Source organism: Podarcis melisellensis (genome assembly GCF_964234715.1).
Source record: "Podarcis melisellensis genome assembly, chromosome: 12".
Classification (NCBI taxonomy): Eukaryota; Metazoa; Chordata; class Lepidosauria; order Squamata; family Lacertidae; genus Podarcis; species Podarcis melisellensis.
Window position 1 is genome coordinate 26,207,449 of NC_138544.1, and position 23,029 is coordinate 26,230,477.

Genomic DNA, 23,029 nt, shown 5'->3' on the forward strand with positions numbered 1-23,029 from the left:
TCACATGACCTGGAAGCTGTACACCGGCTCCCTTGGCCAATAAAGCGAGATGAGCACCACAACCCAAGAGTCGGCCACGACTGGACCTAATGGTCAGGGGTCCCTTTACCTTATTTTCAAGCTTAAATTTTCCATAAAGCACTTTAGATACATGATAATCCTACGATGCTAACACTGTATTGAATTATGTCAACCCACACACAACTCCCAACAGAGGATAAAACCTCATACAACTGATTAATTTCCAGTATCTTTAGAGGGGTAGCCCTCTTAAGCCAATGTTTTATTGGTTTCTATGATAAAATGGCATCAACTCCAACAAAAGTAAGGTGTTGCATGCGTACATCAGTCATGTGGGGTGTGTGGAATTGAGCAGGGACATTGTTAAAGAACTGAATCATTGAATGCATTGCCAGGGCTTCAACTATCTGTGACATAGCCTGTCTATAAGTAAGTGTGAGTGATATGAGGGCTAATATTAACATCACTCCTGTTTACACACAGCTGATATATGGGAACCAAAATCACCCTGATTCTTTTGGCCTCTAACAACACTTCTTTATTGTGTTAAATGCACAGAAGGAGCCAGATCCCAAACTTTCCCTTGCCATCCCCATCAGAGATCTTTCCAATGGAAGCAACCTATGAACAGGCAGCAGTAAGCAGCATGGTACCTTATGTTAATGGGGGGAGGGGAGTCAAGTGACAAAAAGGCTGGAGCAGGGCCTGTGGCACCTGAGACCAACATATCTCAGTTGGTAGAGCATAAGACTCTTAATCTCAGGGTTGTGAGTTCAAGCCCCATATTGGGCAAAAGATTCCTGCATTTGTAGCACATGAAGAGGCCCTGTGTAGAGAATAGAAGTCCTTTGATATGTATATTACTTCTTACCCATTGAGAAGTGGGGGGAAAGGCAAAAGAATTCACAAAAGCAGATTGTCTTCAGACAGGGATTGATATAGAGCATTTTGGTCTTGGAAAATATAGCAAAGGACTTTAATAAAATCAGAACAATATATTAGATAAAATCAGTACCTTTATTGAGAGTTGCAAGAGGAAAAGACAGAAAACATACATTTTCTCTTCGCAAGGAACCTGTAAGATTTTGCAAGGATCTCCATAGACTAAAATATCAAACATACTACATTTCTAAGTCATGCCAGGAATTGGTAGGTTATAAAAGACAGAACCCAAACTATAATAGTGTAGCTTTCTACTCCAGCTTAACAGAGTTGCAATAAGTGGGGCAAATCATTCTTATTGTTTCTTGTCTCAGACTGAAATAGTGATGTTTCAGTGTAAGGCAAGACGCATTCAACTTACAATTTCTTCCATGACATTAAAACTATAATCATTTACACTTCCTCCTCTTCCTAGCCTTTTGTATAAAAGTATGTGCACTTGTAAAAGATAGAAAAATAAAAGTTGATAATACTAATTCATACTTCCAAACCTTTAAAATATACTTATCCTGTAAAGCTTGTAGACCCATCATACTATATTAAGACTGCACACTTATCAGGGAGTATGCCCCATTTAATTAAGTGGGACTTCTGATCTGAGCAGACATATATAGGAGTGCACTATATGTGGCATTTTAATTTCAGTGGGGCTACCTCTGTTTAGAACCAGCATTGGGTCATGTAGACTTTACACAGCTAAACTGTCCTTTGCAATACTGCAGATTTATTGAACAACATGCAGGTAAACATTCGTCCAGCATTCCAGTTCCGTGCCATTAGTAATTTAGGAGCAGTAATACTTAACACTTCTATAGCATGCTTTCAAGTCTTCAAAAGCATTTAGCATGTGTTATATAGCTGCATTTTGAACACAACCTTGTAAGCCACTATGTTGCTTCAAGCTACTTAATGAGTTCATTGCAAAAGAGATGGTGCAAACCAGGGTCTTCCAGATTCACAGCTCAGTCTCTTGCCACTGTGCTGACCTACTAGTTAGTAAAAAATGTTTACACTAGTGTTGTGGCATACCAGTCATGTGCTGCAAAACAGCAGTTGTGTGGGATGAAAACATTAATTCACCATTGTTAAACTTAAATTGCCCGCATGACTATACTCTTAAGATCACATAACATCCACAGCGCCATGATAACTACACCGTTATTAAAGTTACAGGAGAACTGTGCTTCTTGGCATCTAGAGCTCACTGTGCCTATTTCCGCAGGGAAAACATCGCTATCAAAGAGGACACTACCTTGCCTATATCATAAACACCACTGCAAAGATTAAACTGGTTGGGAACAGGTGCTGAGAGGCAGTGCAAAGTGATTGCGTCCAACTTTGGGTGCTATTGCCATGTTTTTAACACCTGGAAATATTGTGAGATGGGAAAGGGAAGGGGGAAAGGACTCATATTTTTGGTCCTCCTTTCTTCTTCCCTGTCCCATCTCAATGAGAAGAGGGGAAGCAGACAAAGGAATAAAGAAAAAGCTTTCCCTCTTCCTTCTGGCCTGAAGTTCCCAAATCCATCAACAACCTTTGTGAGCTCCCTTCATCCCAGTAGTTGAGATGAGGGCTTGGCCTCAGATATAAAATGTCTTCAGCAGCCCTGTGTGGACATGAGTGGAGCAAAGTATTCTACACAATCTGCAGGATCAGGCAGATACCTAAGCAGCCAAATAACTGCGAATCAAAATAAAGCAGATTTATACTGAACAGATTTAATCAAAAGCCCTTTGTGCATTTTCCAGAAAGGCAGGCAGATAGTTCCACATAATTTTCTTTAGTGGAATAAGCTGTAAGATGCAGAAAGTTCTGAAGCCAACCATATAAATTTATATGGTTGGCTTCAGAACTCCCTGCATTATAAATGGCATATTGCAAAACAGTATTTCATAAATCCTACTGTGCCTATTGTGCTACCCTCCTTGCTGCAGTTTTCAGCCAAATATATTGCTTATTTTCAAAGTCTGCGTATTTCCAGCATTGCTAAACTCAGATTATGTAGTACTAGAATCAACTTGTCCTGTGTGCCAGTGTGAGTTTTCCAACTAGATGGATAGCACAACATAATTATTGCATAAAAGCAAGCAGCACCAGGGAAGCCTTGCTTTGTCCTCTGGTTTCAGACTGAAATCATGCAAATATATCTTTGTGCTAGGGCGCATTTCTAAGAGAACATCTCACACTTTCCGCTGAGTGCTTTGCCATGAAACCACAGGTGTTCAGGAAAGCTGTCTAGTAAAAAAACCAACCACCATAGAGCCGTGTAGGATCACTCCATGTCAACACCACATGGCATATTCTGCTGAACAGAGATGTGGGGACTAGTGTGGCCTAAAGACCTAGGAGCATGTAGACTACTCAAAAACAGTCCCACACAAACACATCCCAAGGAAGCAGAGCCATGGATATTTCAGTGCACATTGCCTTCTGCTCCTTTGGGTGCAGAATGTAGATCCTGCTCTCATTTATCTCAAGTATAAGGAATATAGGAGGCAGAGGAAACAGAACCAAGAGTAGTTATGTAACTGCAAGTTGCTCAACTGGTGGAGAGTATATTGGGTATGTCTACTATTCATCTGAAGCCATTGGGGTAAGTGATAGGACATGCTGATCATTTCTTAGGTACCTATTATAATTTTCAAAGCAGCCACATTATCACTAATTAGGGAACTAGGGAAATTCCCATTTAACAGCATGATCCGCTGCATGTTTACCCCAAAGCAAGCTCCCTCAAGTTTGGTGGGACTTGACTTGCTAGGATTTCAGCCTAAGCTTAAATTATTTGGAGAAAATCATTCTGCCAAGAAGACACTTAGCGATACTCAGGAGGAGTAACTAGTCTAGGAAACCGCATCAACCTTAAATGATTTATTAGCTAATATACCGTAGCAGATCCAAGAACATAAGCAAGCAAAATGTATGATCAATTTCTTCATGAGATGCCATTTTAACCTTTTAAGACAACACAACACCAGCCATTCTATTGTACTGCAACCTTACCACATAAATCCTGATTTTAACACTTAGGTATTCTTCCACTGAATGACAGTTCAATGCAAATCCCCAAATGCATACAAACATAAGTGATCATACTGAAGAGTTAAACAATTCCTGGCTTATTTTTCAGCAGAGGATGTTTCTCATTGTTTGCCGGGAAGAGGACAGCCTTGACATTGTTGAAATAAACACTCAGTCCTTCATTACTGGCCTCGTCTCCAGTTTTTCTTTCAATAGGCTTGTATTCTTTATATCTCCTGGAAGGAATTTTCAAAATTAATTTGCTGAAAAGTATTCCCTTGGTGGTGCATTGCTATGCCAGTACTGTGGCTGGGATGAGAACAAACAAAACAAGCCACTTGATTCTCCTGTACAAAATGTTGTTGCCCAGGTCAGTATTTTGAAAAATTCTATGGCATGTGCAAGAGCTTCTTGCCAGGGAATAAACTGGTCAATGTGTGTGTATAAAAAAAATCTATTTGGTGCTTAGAAAGACTTGTGTTTCTCACCCATCAACAAACTACTCTGCAAATACTTTCCGTAGGCTAAACTATGAAGGAGAAAAATTGTATTTGGTGTTGTTGTTCTGTAACCCCCTTTTTTTAAGCGATCCAATATGATGCAGTGGTTAGAGCGTCAGATTAGGACAAGGAGTGGAGATGGGATTCATTTTGGTAATTCACACTTCTCAAAATAATGCATGAACCAAAGGCACACAATTTTGTTGGGGGCACGAACCAAGCGCCCACATGCAGGGATCCCCTTCCCACCCTGCACGCTGCCAGGAGTCTCTGGGCCCTGGAGACCAGCCTGGCCTCACCACCAGATCCCAGGCCCCCTTGCTGAATGGCCTTCCAGCCAGTGTCAGAGGCATAGCTGTCAACTTTCCCCTTTTCTTCTGAGGAATCCCATTCAAATAAGGGAATTTCCTTTTAAAAAAGGGAAACGTTGACAGCTATGGTCAGAGGGATTCACCCACCAAGGGCCACGTTGGCCAACCAGTTTCCCCCTAGCATAGGTGGGCAAGTGGCATTTTTGCGACTCCAGTAGCAAGGACTGGGCCCTGTGGCAGGCTCTGTGAACCCTCCGCGCTCTGCCCCCACCCAGCGTGCCCACCTGGCAGCATTGCTGGCACAGCAGGTTCTATTCACCCTCTGCACTGTGCCCCTGCCCCCACCCGGTGCACACATACACACACACCACGGGTGCCAACAAATACCACAATGCCACCAGAAGGTGGACCTCAGCTGCCAAGGTCAAGAAGGGAGTGTTGCCCACACCACAATGTATCCCTAATATGTTATACCTTTATGCAAGCTGCATATGGTATCCAATATTGGCTTTAGAGCAGGGTATAATTTATACATGGATAAAACAAAACTAAATCAGTACTCTTGCAGGAATCTTCTTCCAAGGTAACACTGGTTTCTTCTCAGATCGTATAACTGGGCAATCTGTTTTGTTCCTTGTGAACATTGAAAATTGTGAGAGTGTTGAAGATCGTAAAAAAGACACTGTTTTTAAGGTCTGGGCTGAGAAACTTACTTGTAAAGGAAAAAAGTCGCGACAGCAACAAACACCACCAAGAAACCGCAAGCGAGCAGAACTCCTTCTGCTGTCCTTGAAAATGACCCTGCAGCTTGAATGACAAAGTTAAAGGCCATAATGTTAGTTCACACTCCTTAACTTGGAGGTCAGTACTCTTATAGCAGCCTTTGCTAACCTGGTGTCATGCAGATATTTTGGGCTACAACTAGCATGATGGTGCTGGCAGGGGCTGAGGGGATTTGTAGTTCAAAACATCAGGAAGGCACCACCTTGACAAAGACTGCCTTATGGCATAAAATATCTCCACAGTCAATATGTGCCTGATGCTACCACTGACACTGGACATCATTGCAGCTGATGGGAACTGCTGTAGACACCACACACATTCTTTGTTGAAATGGAAAAATGGTGCCTGTCTTACTCCAGACCTGCCCAAATAATTTTGTGCCCCCTTCCAAGTCACAGTACCTTAGTTCATCCAAGTCGTAAGGAGCAGGTGGCACTGTGGTCTAAACCACTGAGCCTCTTGGGCTTGCCGATCAGAAAGTCGGCAGTTCGAATCTGCGCAACAGGTGAGCTCCCATTGCTCTGCCCCAGCTCCTGCCAACCTAGCAGTTCAAAAGCATACCAACACAAGTAGATAAATAGGTACCACTGCATCGGGAACATAAACTGCATTTCCGTGCACTCTGGCACTCATCACGGTGTTCCGTGGCACCAGAAGCAGTTTCGTCATGCTGGCCACATGACTTGGAAAGCTGTCTGCAGACAAACGCCAGTTCCCTCAGCCTGAAGTGAGATGAGAACCACACCCCATAGTTGCCTTTAACTGGACTTAACTGTCCAGGGCTCCTTTACCTTTACACAGCCAAGTGTTTTGGCCACTGAGACTGAAGATCCCACAAGCACCTCTCTCTCCTTGGTTATATAGTTGCAATAATAATACATTAAATAACAAAGCATTTCCTGATCTTTCAGGGCATCCACAATTAGTTGCCTGAGGCGGCCACCTGACTAACGTTAGGGCCGGCCCTGCATGTGACACCAATCCTGCACTCTTGTCAATGCAACTGCACAGTCCTAACCTTGCCACTGCCTGCTTCCATCCTGTCCTGACAACCAGCAGCTATGGGAGTGTTGGGAGACAACTCCACCACGCTTCATGAGCCACAAGGTGCTGACTGCAAATGAATGCAGATGTTCAGTAGGACTCACCTCCATTGATGGATATCAAAGTGCTTGTGAGAGCCAGGCTCGCTGCATCACCCAGTGTAATGTTCACACAATAGGTTCCGGATTCGTTAAAGGTCCGTCTTATGGTCAGCAGGCACTCATCTATGTCAACAGGGTCACATGCCTCGCTCTGTAACACCTGGCAAGTGGGGTCAGCAATTATTGTGCAGGCATCTGTAGGAAGACTGGGGTGCGGAAAGAAAGAAAGATGGATGGATGAAATTATGGACTTTTCATCAGTTTTCATTTCGCAGAAGTTTATCACATTTCTGTTCTGCTTTTCTGTGAAAGCTATGTTCAGATGGATTTATCTTAAAATATATATTTAAAACCAACACAATAAAAACCAGTAAAGTACAAAAATCAGGAACCAAATGAAAGCAACACCCAGAGGCTATCAAAACTCAGGAGTAAAAACTAGAGGCATTATTCGCCAAAGGCTAACAGAAAATAAAGGTCTTCTGTAATATTTAACAATTCACAAACCTTGGTGAACCAGCCTTTTTATAAATCCTGATGCAAGGTTTTTATGTGAGCAGGGACACTGTTAGCTGTTTTAAGAACTTGGAGCATGGGCTCCTGATACAAATCTGTATAAAATTTGTACATACTAATTTATCCCTATATATGCCTCTGGGAGACTAAGATGGTGAGTGGGTCTCACCAACACTGCCCTATAAGCACAGAGGGAAAGAGGCCAGAGATCTGGTGACTATCACAAAAGACCCGGAACTTCTGCTCCGTGGACCATCCTCAGCAATGCCACTTTATCAGCAAGAAGCTCAGTGAGCTACGATGAGTGCTGCTGCAACGGAACAACTTAAATGTCTGTAGTACTCCATGGTCTAAGTTTTACAAGAAGCAGAGTTATCAGAATTAATGAAAGCACTTACCTCCCTTGACAGGTTACCACAAAATCAACCATGGAGTTTTCAACCTGAGTAGTTGCTACCTGGACACTTGTCATTTGGATAATATTGACCCCAAGGATCCCCTCTGGTCGAAGAAACAAATTGACAAAATGTCAGAATTGCTGAGACAAGAACTTTGACAGCAAAAATAAAAAAATAATCCCATTTGGAAATGTAGAGAATGAATTGCTTTAGAATGATCTTAATTGGATCCGAAGGCTGTCTGCAAATGGAGCTCACCTACATTTTGTTGTAGTGGATACACAATTCAAAAGAGTGTAGAATAAATGCATTGCAGTTATTTTGTTTTGACCATTGTATTAGATTCCTGCTGTTCTTGAAATTAACATTTTCAGTTCTCCAGACACTTTGGGATGGTCCACATCAGAGTTTACTGTGTGTTTGCAACTGTTTGTGTTCCCATTTTATTTGCATATTCGACATGGTACTACCTTCACAACACCAGTCTAGATGCTTTCCCCTTGTGAATTCAGGCTTACCATACAAGGATAATCCAATAAACTGTGGGAATTCGGGCTGCAAGTGCTCCACTTGGGGTCACAGACTATTTGTTCCAGTGTTTTGGAGTGGGCAGATCTATCATCAGTTTCTGCTGCTCCCCTTCGCACACCCACTAGTTCCTCCATACATTAATTTCTTCCCCAGCTATGCTTGTAACTGTTTCCAGAGTACTCCTGAACTATATTTCCCCACCTGCAATCCCTTTGATTTGCAGAAAACCAGAAATCTGCACAGGCAAACCACATTAGAATTTTCTGCGCTAGATATTGCAAAGTAAGTTATTCTGAAAAGTGGGTGCCGAGAATTTACAACTGCTTTAATATATTTCCCGGCTGATCTCTTCTACAGGATTTTCATAGCCATCTGTTTGGAATGGTAGCTTAAGCTTGCAGCCTTAAGCACTCCTAAATTAGATGCAAGTCCTGTTGAAACCAATGGGCTGTCAACAATATCATTGGAAGAAGGACTTCCTAGCCTGAGAAAACTACACCGCCAAAGAGGTGATGAGGAACAGCTGCATCAACGTCACAAAATGAGACAATAGCATTGCAGAGATGTTGGAGCAGTGGGTGTGTATAGGGGACACCCAAGAAAGGCGGGGAGACTTCACAGACCATCTCCTAACCAAGAGAAAACATCTACAGGCGAGTATTGTGGGTCAAACCACAGAGCCTAGGACTTGCCGATTGGAAAGTCGGCGGTTCGAATCCCCATGACGGGGTCAGCTCCCGTTGCTCGGTCCCTGCTCCTGCCAACCTAGCAGTTCAAAAGCACGTCAAAGTGCAAGTAGATAAACAGGTACCGCTCAGGCGGGAAGGTAAACAGCGTTTCCGTGCGCTGCTCTGGTTCGCCAGAAGCGGCTTAGTCATGCCTCCTTCAGTTCACAGAAGGGAATTTTTGGATCCAACCCACAATGTCTGCTGCATGCAACTTGACCATAGCTGTCAACATTTTCCCCTTTTTAAGGGAAATTCCCGTATTCCGAATAGGATTCCTCACAAGCAAAGGGAAAAATTGACAGCTATGAACCTGACCTGCAAAAATAAGATATTGTCAACAGTGGAGACTGGTCCATTAGGACAACTGGGGCACTGCCCCACCAACCTCAGTCTGCCTTCAGCCAGACCTCACCTCCCTGGCTATGTTGGCTCACACCTTCCTCCTCCTTAGTCCTAGTGTTGCTCCTGTATAACTCAACAGGGAGGAGGATGGGGATAAAAGCAGAATGGGTTCATTCTGCCTGTCCTTGGCTCTGGCTCCATCTACAGTTGGCCTCCTGGCCTTCTGCCCCGCCAGCTACCACTAGTTGCCAGCTATTGATATTCTTTATTGGTACTCTTCCGAAATTTCTTTCTTGAGCAAAACAGCAGCCAGCCAGCAAGAGCAGCTTCAGAACAGCCACTTTAATGACACGCACAAGTTCAAATGAATTCCCTTTATTACCTATCAAACCACATTATTTTCTTACAGATGTAGATGCATACCTGCAATGAAGAGAGATGCTTTATAAGGTCCAGATCGAGCAATATGGCATCCTTCAACAGGAGACTGTCCTGTTGGCACCTCTGTTAAACTATTGAAGCTGGGAGTTACATTCGAAGGCAGCGGGGTAGTTACTGAAACAAGGGAAAGGGAAATGAGTTAATGTATTTGCACTTTTAGCAAAACATTTTGAGCATAACAAAAAGAATTTATCTGGAACGCCTCCAAGTCTTGCACTCTTGCTTAGCTCCCATAAATTCCAATCAGACGTGTTATGGCCAGATATCAACTGGATTTGTGTATTTCACACAACTAAGCAAAGGCAAGTAAAACACCTATTACACCTACTTTTTTTGGCCTTGGGAGTTGGATGACCGACAGAGTTTTTTTGTATATACCGTTTACTGAACAGAAAGAGTTTGCCTTATCTAGAAGGTTTGTATGTATAACATAATCTCTATGGCGATGCTGATTTAATTATGCATTTATTATTCTATTTATTGTGTACATTGCTTGATGTTGTGTAACCCACCTTGTGACCTTATGTGATGGGCAGAATATACGTTTTTAATAAATAACTAAATATTTGTCCTCTTGTCCTTCGCTTTTATGAATCCATTCTTTTACATATTTTATTACACCTTCTATTTATAATTCCTCCCCCAATATCTCTCTTGGTCCAGCTTGCCATACTTTAAAAAATCCTGAAAGTCTTATTTCTTCACATGTTTCCCCAGCTTTATTTCTTGCTGGTCCCTAGTTTTGAATACACCCTCTCTTCCTCTTCTTTCTTCACTTCCATCTAGCCCCTGTAAACTTAGAAGTCTGTAAACTTACAAGCAGAGAGCCAGTGTGTTTAGACCGTTGGTCTAGGACTAGGGAGACCCAGGTTCAAATCCCCACTAAGCCACAGAGGTCACTGGCTGATCTTGGGACATTTACTCTCACTCTCAGACTAATCTAGCTCAAGGGTTTCTTGTGTGGATAAAAAGCACCATGTGCACTGCCTTGAGCTCCTGGGAGGAAAGGTAGAAATTAATGCAGCAAAAGCAATACCATCATCATTATTTTATTTTATATTATTTTACTTTATTTTTGTAGCTCTGGTGCTGCATAATGTAGCGAGAGTGAAAGAAAGAAGCCACTTCAGTATTCTTACTACTATATATTAAAAGCATTTGTCCTAGGACACTGAAATGCCAAAGGCCTACTTCAACTATTCCCTTCCAGCACTCCTGTAAGAAAGGGAATAGAAGTTAAACACCGTAAGTATGCCACAATTCTTTGTTAATCAGTATGCTCATTATTATCATGAAATATTGTCTGGTCAACTGTTCTATATAATGAACCCATTTGTTTTCTTTCAACGTAGCCTGGAGCCATAGCCTCTTACCTGGTGGAGGAGGTGTTGGTGGAAGAGGTGTTGGTGGTCTACAAGGGGCAGGTATAAGAGCATGGACAGACAAGTCAAGGCTGAAATTTCCCAGAAGTTTATATGTGTGCATCTGAACAGAATTGTTGGAAACAAATAAGCCGCTGCCATCTCCAAAATTCCAGCGGTAGGAAATAGCAGAGTGGTTCAGGTAGTGGCTAGGATCGTGAATCTGGACATCAAATGTAATAGGGATATCCTTGATGAAAATGTAGTCTGAGGCGTTGCGATCGTTCTTCTGAGTCATGTTCACATAGAAAGGGATTTTATCTGCATAGAAAACGAGGCCAAGCAAAAGGATGAGATTGTGGTTGGACTCAAGATAGGTAATCCTTGGGAACTGAAAAACCATAGAGGTAACAAAATTCGATGAAGCTCTCATATTTAGGAGATGTCTTCGCACAAACCAATTTTTTGTGGTATACAAAGTTCACATGCACACAATACAATTAAAACACTATTGTACTATGTTATTTAAACCATTCAGGTTTGCTAAGTTATTATTTATTTAACCTACCCACTTACCTGTTACGACATAAACAACATTTGCTGTGGCTACTGGTTGAAACGATCGATAATTTCGCCTATAAACTGATAATTCCATAATTTGATTGCCAAGTGTGATATTTGTTGTGTTGACGGACACCATAGCTGAAGAACCTCCCGTCGTTTGATAATACTGGCCTGCAAAAAAGGGGAAATATGGGGGGAAAAGGATTATCGCTGTGGAACTGGTCAGGCTTGCAATTCTTTTTCCTTTTGAACATAGGCACCCATTTCACTCGAGTAGGTAAACACACTTATCCTTTCCCACAAGTTAGTAAATAAATCAATAAAACTTTCTGAAAACAGTTCTAAAAAGGGATTGCATTTGTTCCAATCATTATTACACAGAGGTCAGGGAAATGTATGTGGTGGTTTTGCCATTTTACCTCCACTGCTCTTTGGGATGAGATAGGAGAGAGATGGAGATTAAACCAAGGTCACTCATTTAAGTTCATGACGGAGCATGAATTTGGACACAGGTTCCCTCCATCCAACATCAACGTTCTATCCACTTGCACTTAAAAGCCCAAGACAGTCTCACTGTGACTGTACAAACATGAATAAACCAATACTGGCATTGACTACCAATAGGTCAAAATGGATGCTCCACCACTGAATTAGGATCCCTCCCCATTGTTTTCTGTTGCGCAATCACTGCTCATATCATGGAAGGCATAAGAGGACATACCAGGGGGAGCTAGAAAATAACTTTATTATCTCTCACCAACAAGATCGAAACAGACGAGAAACAACTCTATTCTTTTTCTTACTATTTAATAGACAGATCACCTTACAAAATATAAACATCTTCCCAAGGTAGCATATACAATATGAAGGACAAGTTTTAAAACTAAACATCAAAAGTTAAAAGAAAATAAAACAGAAAGGGCATTTCAAGTCAGAAATCCCACCTTAAATATGAAACTCCTACGGCCATTAAAAATGCACATTATCAAAACACTTCCTAATTACAAACACATATCATAATTGTATATATCCTGCTTTCCCAGAGTTGTTTAAATGCCTGTCATATGAGCTGTTCTCCTATAAACTGTAAATCCACTCAGGAAAGACTGCATTTGAAAAAAAGTGTCTGACTTCTGAAATTCAGAAAAGTCAACAAAAGAGCTTCTGTTGTCTCAGAGCAGCTCTGAACTGACTGTCCTCTACATGAGGACCACATTATTTCATATAAGTCTTTCTTTATATGTAAAGAAGTTTACAAAGCATCTTAAGTGTCTTCTTTTTAAAGCTAAATAATTATTGTTATGATTTTATTAGTAGCAACAAGTACTAATATTAGAAGTAACAAATACAATTAGTAGCAACAAGTACTACTAGTTATTAGTAATAACACAGTAAGCTAAAGGTGCATTTTTAGGACTGACCGAGAGTGTGAAACACATAAATGAAGTTTCTCCTCCTCCAATCTTTGTGACGAGGGAAAGGTCTGCCATCTGGAAACACATTGTGACTACTGTTATGAGAGCAATTCTGCCCGTCACAGTCGTCAATCCACTGAGTCCAGTTGTAAACATACAGGTCAGGAAGATTTGCATAATCAGAAGAACCTTGAAGCAAAGGAAAGGAAAAATGAAAAGAAGGAAACCTTTTCAGGAAAGTCAGTAAAGACTCAGGTGGAATCTAGACACATATAAAAACTGCTTTGAAAATGCTTTTTTTAAAAAACGTTTTTAAAAATACATTGAATTTTCCATAAGGCTCACCACCGCCACCTAGTGCCACATTGTATATTGCACTTAAAACACACTCAAAACGTTTTATCCGCTGCTGTGTAGCTGAACACAGCAGGTCTTATTTCTGAGTAAACAGCGACCTGGCATTTATATGAAATTGGATTTGTGGCTTGCAACGCCACAAAACTCCCATCAAACTTTTGTAAAGTAAATACAGTACTTCAAGGAAGCATCATAATTATAACCAAGGAAATCTCATCTGTTATGAGCCCACAAGTCACTCCCAGCAAACATATCATGTCAGCTATCCCATGTATCATGTAAGAAATTGAAAAAGGTGGAGAAGTAAAGAACTTTCCTAGTACATCAGGAATATGTCTGCCTATCACCAGGGTCTCCCATCCCACTGGAGTCAAAGCACAATGTCCGTAAATCTCTATGAGTCCCATCAGGACCACCACCGAGCCACAGAGGCTCTGTCACTTTGCTTTTTTTGTACAGAATAGAATTTTAGAAAGTGTACAGATACAAGACACAGGGCAAAGCCTGAGAACCATTCACACTCCTAGCATATGCAGGTACTTTCATTACTTGCCGTTGATGCAGTGTTGATCGTATATTATATTGCTGTCATTATCTTCTCTTTGACATCTGGGAAACTTGAGGATCACATTAAAAGACACATTGGATCCCACCAGAGCTGGACTGTCACTGGTCAGACTGGCCACAACCCTTCCCCCTGAGGAAGTCAAGATGCATTTGTTTATCACTCCCGGTTATATCTCACGTTTCATATAGGATTTCAAAGTAGCATGCAATGTTTTCTCCCTGCACCCCCACTCCATTTTATCCTCATAGGCAACCCTGTACATTATGTAGGATATTTCCAAAACATTTCTTATTCATTGGTGATCTTCAAAATTACACTGTAACATGGAACAGACTCCCCCCTTTTTCAGAATGTTATTTAATTGCATTAATTTATATTCAAATAAAGCAGCATAATGTCACAGGTTTAGAATTCAGTTGCACTGCAGTTTGTTTTGTTATGTTAATTGCCATCCTCCACTTATCTGTTATCTGCATGTAGGTGTTTTGCATTTATTGCGTCTTTTGCAATAATCAATTTTGAAGGTGTTAGTCTGAAACTATTGAGCAATATGATTTCAATATGCTCAGATAACTATTTTTGTAATAGCATTATTTAAAGACCTAAGGAACACTTACATCGCGTTATTCTCTTAATACCTCCAATGTCTCTGAATGGATCCAAAATGTTTGGATAGTAGAACATGACCACCACATATAGATGCAGTCTACTAATAATAAACGCAAAAACAACATGTATATGTGTATGTATTGTTTTTATATTTTGCATGGCATCAAATTGTTGGGTTTTATTAATATTGATGTGGCCGATGGTGCTACTCAGAGGTGTGTTTGTAATTATAACCTGCATGGCAGCACATCTGTGAGCTCTTGACAATTCAGCACACCTGTGGTATCTTAACAATTTAACTAATTAGCAGGGGGAGTTTACCTGCTGCACCGAATGCAGCAATGTGATAGGTTAATTGATTATTTGAAAACTGTATGTAAGTTGATCAAGTGGTATAGTGTCTACTTTTATAGGAATACTGTTATGGAATGCTGCTGAGGAATGGTGGTGAGAAGGGGTGTTTTGCAGTTGTTTGATTATTATTGAAAAATAAAGTAAGTAAAGATAATGCGGGCAAGTTTTTATTCCATCACCCCAGTCGCTGCACAAGCTCGGTTGGCGAAGAAGGCCCAACACAAATACCAACAGTATAACAACTTATACTTTTATTTCAAATGAGAGTGATAGAGTTTGCTCAGTCTCTCCCACAAAATTCAGTCTGATTCACTAATTGTCAGAGGTCTGTTTCATTTGTGCTCCCCTGTTCTAAAGTCACTCCCTGGACAGATCTGTCAGCACTCAAATCTGGATCCCTTCAGAAATCAAGGTTGTAGCTTGCTGGGGGTGCTGAGAGCTGTTAGGAGACCACAATTTTCCTCACAAAGCTACAATTCTCAGAGTTCCCGGTGAAGAGGACTAGATTGTTAACCCACTGGGAATTCTAAAAAATATTCAGAAAATTAAAGAAAGCAATTGCATAATGAATGGGGAAACACCACTATTAAGCTAAGAGACCAGATAATTCAAAAATGACAATAAATAATATTTTCACAAATACAAACAGGTTTTAAAGTCGAAAAGTTCTGAGGCAACGTCCTATATTCCTAAGTGTTGGCATAAAAATAAGAGCCATTTTAAATGTTAAATGCAGAACAAAAATACCGTTCTGACCTTGTTCCTATTTGCAATGTGTCATCAACATTATTACATACTGACCCTGCATCTCCTCCCATTGAGCCAGACTGATCTTTCATGTTTTACCTTTCCAGCAGTCTTTCCATCTGGGATCTCCTTCTTCCCAATATGGGTAAAGCTTGTCATTCCAGTTGCTGTGATCGGAGGACCAGCTGCTTAGCCCCCTATGGAACTTGGCGTGAGAAGGTGCCCTTCCTCGACTCATCACATCTCGAAATTCTAGAAAGAAGGGTTAACAAGGGAGAAAGCGTTAGCACAGTCCCTTTGCCTTATTTGACATACACTGAACTGCCAAGGCAAACCCCATAACAAAACATTGCGAAGAAAGCACATGTCTGAGCTATAACTCTCTGAGGTTTTTCCTTTGCCTGTGGTATGTTCAAAGGCTAAAAGGGGAATAAATGAACATTCTATAATGCTCATCTTTGCTTTCTCAAGAACACTCTACAAATGTTTTGGGGGGTTGTAAATGAGTAATAGTTGCATGCAAACCAATTGCAGCTGGATGTTTGAAGGAACATTACAAAATTATATTTAGAAGTTTAAAGAATGCCTGTTTGACATGTGTCCATGTTTACATAACTGCGATGAGTGAAATCATAGGAAGCACAGCAGCAGCTCACATTCATAGAATTGTAGAGTTGGAAGGGACGCTGAAGATCATTTAGTCCAACCCCCTGCAATACAGGAATATGCAGCTGTCCCATACGGGGATTGAACCTCCGACCTTGGTACTATCAGCACCATGATTGAACAAACTGAGCCATCAGGTTCTCATACCATGACACAAACTCTCCTTGTCACCTTTCCTTGCAATGTATTGTTTACATGCGCTACAATCACAAAGTGGTGAGTTTGCGGGGGTACCAGTGCATACCCTCTGGTTTGGTTTCATTTTAAATTGTCATAAGCCCCTCTGAGTAGCGCAGAGGCACAAGAAGGATGGAACAGACATTTCTGTGCAAAATAAATAAATCTTGCTTCGTGTGAGCAGGGCTGGTAAAGAGTTGAGAAATCCTTTTCCACATCTCTGCCACAGGTCTTTAAGGAATGACTTACCTGTCATGTTACTCGAGATGGCTTAATTAATCAACAGCCTGCCTTAATTGTGTGTTGCAGTGGAGCAAGAACACACTTGTTAAAAGCAGAATCTGAGCCAGGAGCCAGGACATTTCTAAGGCTACACCTTGCAGAAGATCATAATCGTGCATCATATGATGGGATTGCTGCATGTTCCTGCCTTCCGCTCAGCTGCTTTGCATTTTCATTCAGGTTTCAAAAAATTCCCATTATTGTAAAAGCTTTTGGTAGATGTTTTTAACTTCCAGAGCTTCTGATACAATGTGGTGCTAAACTCAAAATGTGGGAAATTCTTACGACCTGGTGACTCTTTGGTTCTTCTAAAACAGGAATGGGGCACCTCTAGCATATGAGCCAATCTTGGCCCACCAATCTGGCCTGCAAGGACATTTCCCCTTGCCTACCCATCACCTAATGGTCAAGGGGTAGAGTTGCCAGTTCCTTCTGTTCGGGGAATGTGCTGATGGAGAAGCCCCCTGCAGAAAGCAGAACTGAAGTCTAAACTCATCAGCTGATGTGGGGGGAGTTGTGGACTGAGCAGCTTCATCAGTACCTTTCCTGTGAGGAATGCAAAGGTGAAACAAATTCCCTACCAAATTGATTGATTGTGATAGGTTGGTGGGACCCCTAGCTGGCAAGGTTGGCCCATGGGGTGTGGGGGGAGATAAATATCTGTCCCACCAGGCCAAAAAAATTTCCCCTGTGATAAAGGTTTAAACAAACATGAGCCCCTGAAATCAATGATGGTGACACACATCACTGATTTATTTGTGGAGACTTCACAAAATGTTTCTGTTTCATGTTGGTCCTTAAGGATTATATACTATGATGTCCTATTCAGAGTAGACTTATTGAAATTAATGAACCTGTGTTAGTCATGTCTATTACTTTCAATGTGTCAACTCTGAGTAGGGCTAGTATTATTAAATACCTCCCTAAGGGCAGTCCAAAAGCAAGCCTTTTTGTGGGGGGTGCAGAATTTTGCGCTTACATTTTCCTCACTGAGTTTCCACATATGACTTACCAAATCATTAGCTCAAGGCTGTCTGAACTCCACTTCACCACCACTTCATAGAGACAGAGACTTCATTATCCACTCCCCCCTCCACTTGAAAAATGCATAAGAGTCAAATAATAGGATTTTTTACTTTACTGGTATAAAAATATCGCTTATTATAAATGAAATTGTTAATCACATCATCTGGCCTAGTGGATGAATGCCGTAGAAAAATTCCTTTAAAGATTGTGCTCATTTCTAGCGAACTTCAAGACACTTCGTACAGTGATCACATTTGTGTCAGCCTCAACAACAAGGAAAGAATGTCTATGACAGTTTTTCCCCCTTGTTATGAAAGAGCAAGAATAAATTGCTACCAGATGAAGAGAGACTTTGTTCATCAAAACATCCAACATTACAGTGAATAGTTCAGAAAGGGTTGCAAGTTCTGACTCTATGCAATGCATAACTCCAAATTATTTTCACCTGAAGCAATTGCCATTCCACTTGGTTTTGTATTCACAATCACTAATGTGGATTAGAATCACTTCCCCAACTGGAATGGTCGGGAATTTATTTATTCATTTATAATCATATTTGTACTTAGCTAGCCTGGCTTTGACATCTCATTGGCAGCAATGTGCCAACTCACACCTGGCTCATGATTGACAGAGGTGTGGTGCTCCCTTACACCTTACAAGACCCCCAGGCCCAGGACTAAGAACCCCAGGCAGGCATCCTGTGTGGCAGCCCCTAGTGAAATCCATAACTGGAGAACAGTCATAGCGGCCATGTTGGGCCATGAAAAGAAAGTAGGTCAAGCTCTAGTAGGCCAACCTTAAAATAGAATTTTAAAAAGTGCTACGCATGGTTTCAAGTTCTTTAGAATGCTACATCAGTCTAGATGGCAGAGAGAGAGAGAGAGAGAGAGAGAGAGAGAGAGAGAGAGAGAGAGAGAGAGAGAGAGAGAGAGAGAGAGATGTGGCTAAGGGTCTTAAGATGGAGAGTGGGAGGTAGCAGACACCCAACTGTGTCAAGTGATCTTGAGCTTGCAACTCATAAGCCCAGCCCTTTATGCTCTTTCCTGGAAGAAAGTCTGATTGATCTCATGATCATCAAACTAAGCAATCCTAGAACTGAGGCTGGGCTGAGAACTGTTCTCGCCCTCCTGGACTCGCCTCTCTGCTCCAAGCGTATGGGCTGCCCTTTGAGAGAAAACAGCAAACTTAAGAGCTCTTTGTGCTCCCTCAACACAGCTCAGTTCAGTTCAGAGAGATAGGAATCATTTGGCGTTCAAGGTTTCAAAAGACACAGGAGGAGAATATAGATTTTGCAGAAGTTTTGAGCACGTTCCCCCTGCACATCTGATGGTCAAACTAGGCGTGGCATTCAGCGTGCACAACCCATATGCACATTCACAATCCCCTCCTGGTCACCTTGGGGAAAGGGCTGTAGCTTAGTTGGAGAGCATCTTCTTTGACTGCAGAATCTCTAGGTAGGGCTGGGATAGGACCCAGTCTGGAACCCAAGAGAGCTGCTGGCAGTCAATGTAAACAACACTAAACTAGATGAGCCAATGGTCTGATCCAGTATCTGGAATCTTCATATGTGGCAATGTAGTGGGGTGTGTTTTTTATCAATAGCAACCACAGGAGAGATCAACCCAGACTGGGACCATGGTGTGGACAGAAGGATTGAACTCTGTCCTGGTCATGGTCCCAAGTTGAGATTCCCCCTTCCCCATGGCTGCTGTATGCCCCAGAAGAGAGCTGAATCGGTGTTACTGGCACCAATAAGACCTGCAGGGCACAGAGCACCCAGCTAGTGTCGATTTCCCAATATGCTCACATTGCACACTTAATAATACCCTAGGTTTTGAGAACAGAAAAGCAGCTTTATACTGAGTCAGACCACAGGCTCATCTACCTCTGTACTGTCTACAGTGACCGGGTTTCAGACACGGGATTCTCTCAGCCCTGTCTTGAGATCCCTGGGATCAAACCTGGGACCTGCATGCAGAGCAGATCCTCTACCACTGAGCCCTTCCCCATACCCTGAGCTCCCCATGTGCAGAAAGAGGAAAATGATGTTTGCTCTTGCACCATGCAAAGCTGTATCTTGTTCCTATAGGCCCTGCATTCCACACGTCTGGTTTCATATTAAAACACTAAAGTGCTGATAAATCCCCAGTCTCTCTTATCAGGGCCAGACAAGTGAATCAACTCTGAACATGAGAGGTGGAGTAGACAGAGAAGGAAATTTGAAGCCATATCGTCCCTGCGCTTCTATATTAACTATGGCTGTATTTTGTGTGCAGAGCTTGCTCAAATCTTTCTTCCACTCATCCATATCCCTAAGGGGCAAGTGACATGTTAGGGACTAAGGTGTGCAACAATGCCCCAACAATTGTTTTAAAGCAGAAGTGGCAGGAGAGGGGGCTGCTCTGCTTTCTCCCCACTTCCAATTTCACAGATACAAAATTTGCTCCCCAGGAGATCCTCCCTACTCCAAGTTCAAAGTGTGTGCTTGCACCCTCACACATTGGGGCAGGGGGAGAAACTGGAGCGGAAAAAGCCATGCAACCCCTCTACCATTTTAACATCCTCCTCCTTTCTTTCTTTTTTTTCATTTTTCAAAAGAATGCTGCTGGGGCATGTCTTTATATAAGTGGTATCCCTTTTGGCAACCTTATAATATGCTGCTTAGAAATGATGGCATTAAGCAGCATGCCTGGATAGCTCAGCTGGCTAAAGCATGGTGCTGATAATGCCAAGGTTGCAGGATCGATCCCCGTATGGGACAGCTGCATATTCCTGCACTGTCGGGGGTTGAGATAGATGATCCCCAGGGTCCTTCCACTTCTACAATTTTGTGATTCTGTAAATGGCTGAACTACATCAAGAATAAAACAAGTGGTATGTGTATGTAGTATGCAATCAGCCCCTAAGGGACCTCACCGAGTGAGAGGTCCACTGGAGCCCTGCTGGAAAGAAAGATGGCAACACCACCATATCCTATGGAGGAGTCAAGAGAAGCGTTTTCTCTCTCAATCTCTGTTGCTACAGGAGGCAGAGGGAGTTAGTATGCAGTGTATAGCTCTGCAACCAACCAAAATGCCATCACAAAATGCCAGTCCAGCAACGTTTGATGAAGTCTGGAGAGCACAGTTTCAGAAATAAAATCGTGCTCATGCCACATGCAGACTTCACACTCCATGTTAATTAATTCAGAAGGGTTAATTCCCCTCCTGTATTCCAAATTCAAAAGTATGAATCAGAACCCCTGCCCCCTGTAAGAAAGCATTGGAAAGGAAGGGGGAAATTCTCATTACCCAGAGTAATTGATTAAAAGTTAATAGAGACTAAAAACAACAAAAACAACAATTATTTTTTTAATTTATACCTCGCCCATCTGGTTGGGTTTCCCCAGCCATTCTAATCTGGACTAAGTGATCTTGAATATGGAATGCAATGGTTCAGTCCTATACTTACCCTCTCAGAAGTAACCACACTGAGCTCATCGATACCCCCAAGTAGGTGGGTATAGCTCAGGTCTAGTGATGGTGAAAGCATCACCATCATTCCTAAAACTCCATCTCTGCAAATGGGTGATGCCCCCATTCGCCCTGACCCTTGATCTTGTGCTGCTAGCATCTTGATCTGGATGCTTCAACTTACCTCTGGACTTCACTTGTTATTCCTACAGATCAACCTGTTCTTAAAGATGTAAGAACGGTGCTATTGCGAATAATATTTTTGCTGTGCTAGGGAGCATAGAGAAGGGGGAAGCAAGGCACTCACGTCTGGTGGCCACAGCAGATTGAACTCCTTCAGCTGCAAGCAGGTATCCAAGGAGGAAGAAGAGGCAGGCCCCCTTCATAACTGGAAATGCACAGCTGGACTCACAAGCACAGAACTTGCATGGATCAGCCTGCTGTTTCTCCAAAGCTCTTCAGAACAGAACTGGGAATAAAGTTTGCCTGCTGCCCTCCTCCCTTCTGATTAAATTAAAGCCCCAGGGCTCATCATGTGATGGCATTAAGGAGAGATGCATGATTTTGTGTCTTTGGCTTTCCTTTCCCTCCCTCCAGCTCATGTGCTTATGACTCATGCCTCTCACTTTCTACATCCACTGGGATTTTTAACAGCTTTGCTTAGATGCAATGGCCTTTTGCCTCTCCGGCATTTCTGGAGCAATCTTGCACCTTTCACAGAGGGTGTAGCTGTTTATCTTACACCAAGTTGTTAATTCCTACAGATGTTCAGGGATGACCACCTCCTGCTTTCTTTGGAGACCATTTCTGCTCTCCAGATAGTGGTTAAAGGATCAGGAGTATATTTGGAAAAGTTTTTTTTAATATAATGGAATCAGTGCCACCTAGCAGCAAGAATTACTGGAGCTAATATACTTCAGGAATGACCAAGGCATTATAGAAAAACTCCACCAACAGGTCTAATGTCAAAATATAGTATTTCTCATTTTCTCCAACAAATTTATTTTCCTTCCATATGAGAAGGTGTACAGCTCCTTACATAATATGAGAGGAGCCCTTAGGGAACGCACAAGAGGATACTTAGGTGCTACACTGCCTTGTTTAATACCAGAGAGCCACCATGAAAATGGCAAAAGAAACCCACCACTGGGGTCACATATTATCACATGTGGTGGGAATGCTCTATTGTAGATTCATTCTTGAGTAAAGCCTTTGAGGCGATATTATGGAGCAAAATATTATTGTTTAATGGACTCCAAACTGACTGAATTAGCCATGTTCCAGAAGCTGAATGGAACTCCAAGAAAGGGATCTTGTCATCTGGGCAGCCCAATGTGGGGCTCAAACCCACAACCCTGAAATTAAGAGTCTCATGCTCAGCTGACTGAGCTATCCCACTTCAATGATCTTTATTGCTTCAGTACTGTGGCTTGTGAGCCCAGGACAGCTCTTGTGTTGAATTACGTAATGTGTGAGAGTTGTTATAAATGATAAAAAGATGCTGTAAGCATTTGGGGGAAAACTTTTATACTGACCAAGTTCTAAATCAAAGCATTAAATTGTGGGCCAGAGCCACTTTGCCGTATCCATGTTTGTCTGTTAGCTCATGAGTCTAAGCAAGCCCCTGTTGCATGTCAGTAAAAGTTGTGACACAGTGTCATCACTTTTATCACAGTGATGCAGAATTCAGGGGTGGCAAACTTGTCTACCTTCTACGCAGCTTTTAAAGGTACAGGAAAGTCTTCATAAGCTAATCAGGATTATTTTGGTGT

At 42.0% G+C, this 23,029-nt stretch overlaps 1 protein-coding gene across 1 annotated transcript; it reads right to left on the reverse strand.

The window, feature by feature from the left end:
* Positions 1-1,019: 1,019 nt before the first annotated feature.
* GPNMB (glycoprotein nmb) lies at positions 1,020-21,763 on the reverse strand. Its single transcript, XM_081883278.1, has 11 exons — positions 21,565-21,763; positions 15,754-15,906; positions 13,930-14,073; positions 13,026-13,208; positions 11,617-11,775; positions 11,053-11,361; positions 9,662-9,793; positions 7,638-7,740; positions 6,727-6,929; positions 5,509-5,602; positions 1,020-4,220 (listed from the first exon to the last, which is right to left on the reverse strand). Exons 1-11 carry the CDS (start codon positions 21,641-21,643, stop codon positions 4,067-4,069), a joined length of 1,713 nt encoding a protein of 570 aa, XP_081739404.1. The 5' UTR covers positions 21,644-21,763; the 3' UTR covers positions 1,020-4,066.
* Positions 21,764-23,029: the final 1,266 nt, after the last annotated feature.